At 44.4% G+C, this 10,007-nt stretch overlaps 1 protein-coding gene across 2 annotated transcripts in view; it reads right to left on the reverse strand.

Moving 5' to 3' along the window:
- The window catches only part of LOC141085421 (cell adhesion molecule CEACAM5-like), a 79,633-nt gene extending 70,866 nt beyond the window's left edge, over window positions 1–8,767 (reverse strand). For both annotated transcript variants that reach the window (XM_073570775.1, XM_073570774.1), the window contains exons 1-2: window positions 8,642–8,767; window positions 8,255–8,566 (exon numbers count right to left, since the gene is read on the reverse strand). In XM_073570775.1, the coding sequence (XP_073426876.1) occupies window positions 8,255–8,566; window positions 8,642–8,762 (433 nt within the window). In that variant the 5' untranslated portion in view covers window positions 8,763–8,767. The remainder of the gene's footprint in view (window positions 1–8,254; window positions 8,567–8,641) is intronic.
- Between the last annotated feature and the right edge of the window lie 1,240 nt (window positions 8,768–10,007).

Consider the following 10,007-nt stretch of genomic DNA (forward strand, 5'->3'; position numbering starts at 1 on the left):
CAGCCTCCCAGCACGTTTAGTGTTCCAAGCAGGGAACCACCAAAGGTGCTCTGCTACCTTCTGAGCAAGGAGCCGCAATGTGGTTTCACTGAACTACTCTGTTGTGTGGGATGCGAGTGTTGGAGCGTGGTCAGGAGCCTCCAACTTACCTGGATGGTGGGGTACCACACCTTAGGAGAAAGTGCAGTACCTCTGTGGCGACTGAGCCTCAGGGGCGCCACATCTGCGTCCTCAAATCTATAGTGAGATTCAAAATCTCACCAATCCTATAGACACCCTACACCTTGTCATTCACCATCGAATTCAGCCTGTTACATTGAGTGTAATCTCTACTGGGCCAGAGACAATAGTTCTGCGTCCTCAAATCTAGAGTGAGATTCAAATTCTCACCAATCCTATAGACACTCTCCACCTTGTCATACACCATCCAATTTCAGTCTGTTACATTGAGGTGTAATCTCTACTGGGCCAGAGACAATAGTTCAGCGTCCTCAAATCTATAGTGAGATTCAAACTGTCACCAATCCTATAGACACCATCCACCTTGTCATTCACCATCCAATTTCAGCCTGTTACATTGAGGTGTAATCTCTACTGGGCCAGAGACAATAGTTCAGCGTCCTCAAATCTATAGTGAGATTCAAAATCTCACCAATCCTATAGACACCCTCCACCTTGTCATTCACCATCCAATTTCAGTAGAGGTGTAATCTCTACTGGGCCAGAGACAATAGTTCTGCGTCCTCAAATCTATAGTGAGATTCATATTCTCACCAATAGTAGATACACCTTCTACCTTGTTTTACAGTACCATATAGCTGGTGGTATTTTGGGTACATTTTCACAAAAATGAGCAAGTATGGTGGAAGACGCCATGGAAGTGGGCGGGGGTTGCCAGCTGGTCCCGATGGTGGTGGTGGTGGTTTTGCATCTGTTGGAAGTGGCAAAAGCACAATAACACCTAAGGCAGGAGGTGTTGAGCCTGCGTCATCATCTGGCTCCACAAGGCCTCGAAGGCTCTCTTTTCTGGGAGTAGGTAAACGACTTTTAAAGCCGGAGCTTCAGGAACAAGTTTCGGCTTACATTGCTGACACAGCCTCCAGCTCTCTCGCCTCCTCTTCTGAAGTTTCAAAAAATGAAAGCACTGAGTCGTCATTGAAGGCTCCTGGTCAGGAACAACACCTTTCCTTGTGTCCTTCACCCCTACCAAAAGTGAAGGATGTGGCAGGCCACACTACCGATTGCTCCATGGAGCTCTTTTCACATACCATGCCTGGGTTAGCAAGTCAAATCGTGAATTCCCCAGTCCAAGATGAATCTGACATGGAGTGCACTGATGCACAGCCACTGCTAGATTTTTCTGCTGGTACATTCACTCAGAGCACTACATTGTCCTCGCAGTGTACTGAGTCAGAATTAGTCCCTGATGAAACTCAGGTGCCCCTTCCCGCATACTATACCACCTTACACGGTGACACAGAGGAAGGTGCACATGAAATTGAAGAGGAGGTGATGGATGACCCAGTTGTTGACCCAGATTGGCATCCATTGGGGGAAGAGGGTGCTGCTGCCAATAGCTCAGAAGAGGAGGAGAAGGATCCGCAGCAGGCAACGACATCGCAACAGCTGTTATCTGGCAGGACCGTAGCAGTCCAAAAACGTGTTACAAAAAACAAACTAGTTGCAGGACAGCTTGGCCAGACGGTCAAATTAGCACAGCGTGCAAGGTCTCAAAATGTCTTCCATAGTAGGAAGAGTGCAGTGTGGCACTTTTTTGAACAAAATCCTAATGACCAGGCAAAAGTTATCTGTAAGAAGTGCACAAAGACCTTTAGCTGAGGGAAAAATCTGAGAAATTTGAATACCATGCATGCTTAGACATTTAACCACCAGGCACTTGCAAGCGTGGATGGACTACCAAACCTCACGTACCACATGTGCACCTGCTCCGAATGAAGGTAGTCAGCAACGCTACATCTCTTACCCCATTGTAAGCACACCGGTTAGCACACCACCAGCAGCAAATGTCGAGGTGTCGTCGAAAGGGCAAAGCATTCATGGAATCACAATGTTATTGCTACAAAAGACTGAATCTAGGCCATCAGCAACACCACCAACACCATCACCATCACCAACCCTCTCTCAGTCCGCCATGTCCACCGTTAGTTCCACCATATGCAGCTCTCAAGTCCAGCTCACCCTACCAGAGACTCTGAGTAGGACAAGAAAGTACTCATCCTCTCATCCGCGTACACAGGCTTTGAACGCCCACATTGCCAAACTAATCTCGTTAGAGATGATGCCCTACCGGTTGGTTGAAAGCAAAGCTTTTCGCGAGCTCATGGCATACGCAGTACCAGGCTATAACCTACCCAGTCGGCACTTCTTTTCGTGAAAAGCCATCCCAGCCCTCCACGTGCATGTGAAAGACCGCATTGTCCATGCACTCAAGCAATCAGTGAGTGGAACTGTGCACCTCACAACAGATGCATGGTCCAGTAGGCATGGCCAGGGCCGTTACGTGTCTATCACTGCGCACTGGGTTAATGTGGTGGATACAGGGTCCACAGGGGACAGCGGCGGTGGGACAGTGCTGCCTAGCCCACGGTATAGGAAACAGTTGGCTGTAGGCGTTCCACCCTCCTCCTCCTCCTCCTCCAGAAGCGAAAGCTCGTCCACAGAGCGCAGTCGCACGAGCACTCCATCCGCAGCTGCCAGTGTTGCACACGAGGTGTCCCACTATCGAACAGCTAGTGGTAAGCGTCAGCAGGCTGTGTTGAAGATAATGTGTTTGGGAGACTACAGACACACCGCGGAGGTACTGGCCGACTACTTGCAGCGACAAACTGAGTCATGGCTGGGCAGTCTACATCTTGAGGCAGGCAAGGTAGTTAGTGATAACGGCTGGAATTTTGTGGCAGCCATAGCCCTTTCAAAACTCAGACACATACCTTGCCTGGCTCACACCTTGAACCTGGTGGTGCAGTGCTTCCTCAATAATTATCCAGAGTTAACACCCCTGCTCCATAAGGTGCGAAGACTGTGCATGCACATCCGCCGGTCGCCCGTACACTCCAGTCGTATGCAGAAGCTACAGCGATTGCTCCACCTTCCCAAGCACCGCCTAATTATCGACATTGTAACAAGGTGGAACTCCACCCTGCACATGGTTCAGAGGCTGTGCGAACAGAGGCAGGCTGTAATTCATTTGTGAGAGGATACACGGGCAGGCAGTTTGCAGGCAGACATGGAGTTGTCTGGTGTGCAGTGGTCAAAGCTGAAAGACCTCTGTAAAGTCCTTCAGTGTTTTGAGGAATGCACACGGCTCGTAAGCGCAGACGACGCCATCATAAGCATGAGCATCCCACTTATGCGTCTGCTCATGCAAACTTGGATGCACATTAAGGAGCAGGCGTCTGCAGCCGAGGAGGAAGAGAAGGAGGGAAGCCTTGATGACAGTCAGCCATTGTCTGCTCAGGGAACTCTCCTGGACGAGGTGGAGGAAGAAGAGGAGGAGGAGGAGGATGATGGGGATGATTATTTAGGGGAGGAGGATGCTTCTCAGGGGGCAAGAGAAAATGTTGGTATGGCAAGGTCAGGTACAGGGTTTGTGCGTGACTGGAGGGATGTGCATTTGCCAGAAAGTGCTCCTCCACCCAGCACTCGCAGTGCACCATTGACACCTGGAACATTGGCCCACATGTCTGATTATGCCTTGCAGATCCTAAAAAGGGACCCCCCGCATTGCCAAAATGATGAACGATGACGACTACTGGTTGGCCAGCATCCTGGATCCACGTTATAAAGGCAAATTCCAAAACATCATGCCACAGGAGAACCTAGAGCTAATATTGGCTAACAAACAAGCAACTCTGGTAAACCGTTTGTTTGAGGCATTCCCAGCACACAGCGGCGATGATGGTTTTCCAACAAGCTGTAGGTGGCAACATGAAAGAGGTGTTCGTGGTGCACACAGCCGAAGTGGCGTTGGACACAGGGGTTTCATGACCATGTTGTGGACTCATTTTTCAAGTACCGCTCACATGACTGGTAATACTGCATCAAGTTGTCAACTATGGTAACAAACTACTTCTCCCATATCGATGTTCTCCCTCACCGGTCATTCCCCATTGACTATTGGGCCAGTAAACTTGACACCTGGCTTGAATTGGCACAATATGCCTTACAGGAGCTCGCTTGCCCTGCTGCTAGTGTGTTATCTGAAAGAGTCTTCAGTGCTGCTGGATCAATCCTGACAGAAAAAAGGACCCGTCTGTTGACCCAAAATGTTGATGATCTAACCTTCATTAAAATGAACCATGCATGGGTTTCAAAGTATTTTGTCCCACCCTCCCCTGCTGACACGTAGGTTGCCAGAAAAATGGCTTTTGTCCTCCTCTTCCACGGACTTCTCCAATTACTCCATTTGCAGCTGCTGAATGTCCAACATCAACATATGCCAATTTTTCCTCCTCCCTAACAGGGCTGCTTCCCCCCACAGGGCCGGGGTCACCACCTGGCGCATGCACCCATGCGAGTGCTGCTGCCCTGGACAGGTGGGTGGGCACACTGTTTGGCAACGGCACTGGCACAAGGTCCCTCATAGTAGAATCAAGTGTCTCTGATGGTGGGGGTGCACACCCGCCGTCAGACACACCGGCGTACTATGAGGGGCCCTGTGCCAGTGCCGTTGCCAACAAGTGAGCCCCCCCTGCATGCTCAGGATCACAGCACTTGCAAAGTTGAAATACTTACTTCTCCCTGCTCCACCGCCGTGATGTCTTCCGCGTTTCCTGACAGTGACATTCTGGTCAGAGAGCGCGATGACATTACGTCTGTACGCCATCTGCATAAACAGTCCAAGTGCAGTGAGATGGAAGATGGGGACGATGAGGAGTCCAGACTAGTACAGGGATTCCCTAGTGAGGAGACTTATTTAATTGTTTTCAATGTTGGGACAGCTATATTTGGGGAGCACTATACTCTGGAGAATGATATATGAGGCCCACCATACACTGGAGCATTCCAAAGGTGGACATCAGACATTTGAGCAGCATTTACAGGGCCCATTATGCACTGGAGCATTAGAAATGGGGCCCATTATATATGGAGCATTATTTGGGCCCATAAGACAGTGGAGCTTCATCCATGGGGACCAACATATACTGTAGCATTATGTGGAGCTCATCATATACTGTTTCAAACATTATATGGGACCAATGATTCTGTATGGAGAAATATATGGGCCTCATTACTCTGTATAGCGCACTATGCCGTGGCCATAATACTGTATGGAGGAATATACTGTTCGTTTTTGGAGCTATTGGAGAATTTAAAATGGATATCAGTCATGAGATGTAATAAGTTAAGTATTTTTCATTGTACTATACCTCTATTTCTCTGCCGTATCAGAGGATCATGAATTGTGGCATGTGTTAAAGGAGCCCATTGACACTCTTTGGCCCTGGGCCCACGAAAATCTGGAGCCAGCCTTACCCCCCCCACAACTTTAGCCAAATAACCCCCAGTTTTCAATGCCTAACTATTATTATAAAGTAAATTAAGGTTGACAAGCTTGCGTAATAAGAATTGATGTTTTTGGCATTAAAATGGGCACTGTAGGTGTGTTTCCTCTCCTCCACTCACTCCCGACTTTTCTTCCCCATTGACTTGCATTGGGTTTCGTGTTTCAGTCGGCCTTCGACTTTTCACGATAATGCCGATTTTGTTCGTTTCATGAAACCCGACTCGACCCGAAAAAAGGCAAAGTCGCTCATCTCTAGTGATGAGGCCTTGGTTCCAGGTAGAAGGGAAGTAGCCGGCACTTAGCACAATATTGAAGAGTTTAACCATTGCGGCCTGTATTTCTGGTGGACTGTATTTCAGCATTTCTGGTAGGATTCCATCTAGGCCACCGGCTTTTCTACATCTTATGGAAGAGATTCTATCTGCTACTTCCTGTAATGTAATAGGTGTATCCACGGGGTTTTGGAAATTTTTTACTTTTTCCTCCATTGCTTTTAGTTTTGCCATTATGCTTTAAGGAGAAGTGGTACTGTGCAGTGTACTATATATATACAAGACAGGAGGAGTGGTACTGTGCAGTGTACTGTATATAAACAGGACAGGAGGAGTGGTACTGTGCAGTGTATATATACAGGACAGAAGAAGTAGTACTGTGCAGTGTATATATACAGTACAGGAGGGGTGGAAGGAATGAAAGGTGTAATTCCAATTCCATCTTCCATTTGTGTATAAACAACAGCAATTCATGCATCTGCCTCAAAAAAGGGATAATTCATGGACTGTTTGTAGAACATATGTAGCCTACAAAATCTGAAATTGCTGTGTGGTTAAATTGGCTACTGGTTAGCTTTAGCTAGCTATTATACTTTTTGCTCGTCTTTGCAAGATAGGCTGAGATCACATGGACATTAGAAAGGCTATGTTTGGATTATCAATATGAAAACGGGTTTATTGAATTCCAAGGAGAATTTGGAAAATTATACACGGATTTTCTATGGAATGGCAGGCTTTTTAGTTGTGTAAATATAATTCAATGTAAAAATTTGACAAAACTGATCAAAAGATCAGCTCATTTCACTTGACCAGAGCTACATCAGATTGCTGCTGTTTTACCAATTAGATGCCACTGTTAAACACTGGCTTCTATCAACCCTCAATCAGCTCAAGTGCCCAAAAAAATATACAACATATGGCTCTCAGAAAATAGTGACAAAAAACACATTTTTTTTTTATAGCTCTGAATTTTTTTCACCGTGAAAAAAAAAAAAACACACAAGTATAATATTGCCAGGTCATTTTTACCATGCAATTAATGCCTTAAATACAATACCTGAAAATCAATAAAGAATTGTATTTTTCCTACACTTCATCACACTTATAATAGTGTCATTCAAAACTACAATTCTTCCCAGAAAAAACAAACACTCATATGACTTTGTCGAGGGAAAAATAACAAAAAGTTATGGTTCATGGAATAAGGGGAGGAAAAAAAAGTCTAAAAACAAAAAAATTACTTGTTTCTATAGGGGATAAGTGGATAAGTGTTAATTATGTACAGTAGGGACTGGCGGGAGAGGAGACTGGCAGCGTGAAAACTAATAGTTATCGTAATAATCGAATAATAATGGAAGGCACACATTAATGAGGTTTTCTCAAATGTGGAACTTATCCCCCTGGAATCCCAAGAACTGTGGCTCAGATATGCCTTGCTGAAAGGAGTGGTAATCAACCAGGCGCATTTCTGCTTCATTCATTGTGATCGAAGTGCCAAAGATTAGCTAAGCACACTAGCACAGCTTTAGGGCTCATACTCACATGCAAGAAACTCGGACAAGTCTCGCAAGTCAATACTCGGATTAGAGCGCTCAGCAGCATGTACAGTGTTTTTATGCAGCTGAATGCTCCGATCCGAGTGCTGGCGGCAATGACGGGTATTGACGTGCGAGACTTGTCCGAGTTTCTCGCATGTGAGTATGAGCCCTTAGGCAATATCTGGCATTTCTTGGGATCGCTGGAGCCTTATCGGTCGAACTCCCAGTGATTGGGAAATTCTCCTCTATCCTATGGATAGGGGACAACTTTCAAACTTGAGAAAACAATGTTAGGCCGCGTTCACACCATCAGCATTTGGTCAGTATTTTACATCAGTATTTGTAAGCCAAAACCAAGAGAGGAACAATCAGAGGAAAAGTATAATAGAAACACGTCACCATTTCTGGATTTATCACCCACGTCTGGATTTGGCTTACAAATACTGAGGTAAAAAACTGACCATGTGAATGAGGCCTAAGGCTATATGCGCACGTATGCAGAAAATTCCTGACTCAAAACCGGACTCCTTCCCAGAAAACGTGCGTTTTTTTTCTGCGCGTTTTTGCTGTGATTTTTTTCCGGAGCGTCCCCAGTCTCATAGAAAATAGTTAGTAATGCGGATTTTGCCACAAAATTTATGACCATGCTGCGTTTTTTTTCCGCAATGCATTTTTTTTTCGTGGGAAAAAACGCATCAATATGCACAAAAAGTGCGGAATTCATTCAAATGAATGGGATGCTTCTTGTTAGTGTTTTTTTAAGCTTTTTTTGGTAAAAATGTGAAAAAAACGTGAATTTTCTGCATACGTGTGCACATACCCTAAATGTGTGCCTTTGTTTTGTAATAGATTATGTTAAAACACTAATTAGATACATTGCAAAAAAATAATGAATAAAGCAATATTACAATACTTACAGAACACCCCAAGCTGATAGTTCTCAGTCTGAGCTACAAAATCATCCTGGTTAGTTACTGTCACAATATATATTCTCTTGTCAGCGTCTGTGAGCTTCTCCAGTCTCAGGGTCCCATTTGGAAATAGTTGAGTTCTACTCACGTAGGATGCATTGTATGTTGGTGGGTTATTATTAACGATTCTGGCAATGAAGATTGCACCTCCTTCAGTTCTCCATATTATTTCACGAGTGTCAGGTATTGTTATATACAGAATCAAATCCACAGATCCTCCCAAAGATCCATTTACTGACACCTGAGCAGATACAGCACCTGGAAGAAAAACCAAGATTTCCTTATCTGTTGTGGTAGGAATTGTAGATTATATATTGTTTTCTTTCTCCTTACCTAAATATAATAAGTAACTCGTTATAAATCCACACAGCAGCTTTATAAGATCCTTTAGCACCAGCCAACGAATCATCATGTTGTGTACGCTGGTAGATTGTGTGCGGTATGTTATGGGCATATCTACAAAAGTTTTTCTTACCCTATTGACTTTGCATATTTCTTAGTCTGTTGCGACCTCTCCTGGTTATTCTCAATCAGCCTGTACAGAAAAAGAAAGTGCTGGAAAGTTACATGAGCCTTCTTCCTGATCATAAAAAATCTTATAGCACGTGCCTATTTTTTCTGAAAATAGTATGTATATCAAAATGGCATCCAGTAGCACATGATGCAAATTTGATGCAAATCAAGGTATTTTCTTAAAGGGAATATGTTACCAGGTTTTTACTACCAAATCCAAGAGCAGCGTGTTATAGGACCAGAGACCCAGATTCCAGCGATGTGTCACTTATTGGGCTACTTTCTGTAGTGTTGATATAATCAGTGTTTTATACAGGAGATTGTCACAACAGGACAAGTAGCCCTGAAGCCAGATTGTCCACTCACAACCTCACCATGGATTAGTATCTTTTTGCCTATGCACAAGTGTACAGAGAAAGAAGCCAGTCAGTGATGGGGCAGAGTTCTGCAGAGCTAAGCATTAGGGCTCATACCCATATGTGTGAAAAAACGTTCTGATATCCGGACCGAATAAACGGACGAATGATATGCGAGTACAATCCGATTTTTCACACCTAGCATCAAATTTACATTCAAATGAAATGCGATTTTAACATGACCTTTTACATAGAGCAATTCTCTGGCATTTACATATCGTTTTCAAAGGAAATATTCTTCAAAACACATATATATATTTATTAGAAGATAGATAGATAGATAGATAATACAACCCCTGGCAAATATTATGGAGTCACAGGCCTTGGAGGATGTTCATTCAGTTGTTTAATTACGTAGAAAAAAAGCAGATCACAGACATGACACAAAACTAAAGTCATTTCAAATGGCAACTTTCTGGCATTAAGAAACACTAAAAGAAATCAAGAACAAAAAATGTGGTGGTCAGTAATGGTTACTTTTTTACACCAAGCATAGGGGAAAAATTATGGAATCACTCAAGTCTGAGGAAAAAATTATGGAACAGCTTGCAATCTCTGAGGCATGGACTTACTGAGTGTCAAACAGTACTCTTCATTAGAGTTGAGCGACTTTGGTCGGATCGGGTTTCGTGAAACCCGAATGAAACAAAATAAGTTTCAGATGAAACTCGTCCGACTAGAGCAAAAAAAGTCGGAGTTTCGTCCGACTTTTATTTCCCATTGACTTGCATTGGGGTCGGGTTTCGGACGAAACTCCGACTTTGTTTTGC

Source organism: Dendrobates tinctorius, unplaced genomic scaffold, assembly GCF_039654945.1.
Source record: "Dendrobates tinctorius isolate UK_male_01 unplaced genomic scaffold, ASM3965494v1 ptg000028l, whole genome shotgun sequence".
Classification (NCBI taxonomy): domain Eukaryota; kingdom Metazoa; phylum Chordata; class Amphibia; order Anura; family Dendrobatidae; genus Dendrobates; species Dendrobates tinctorius.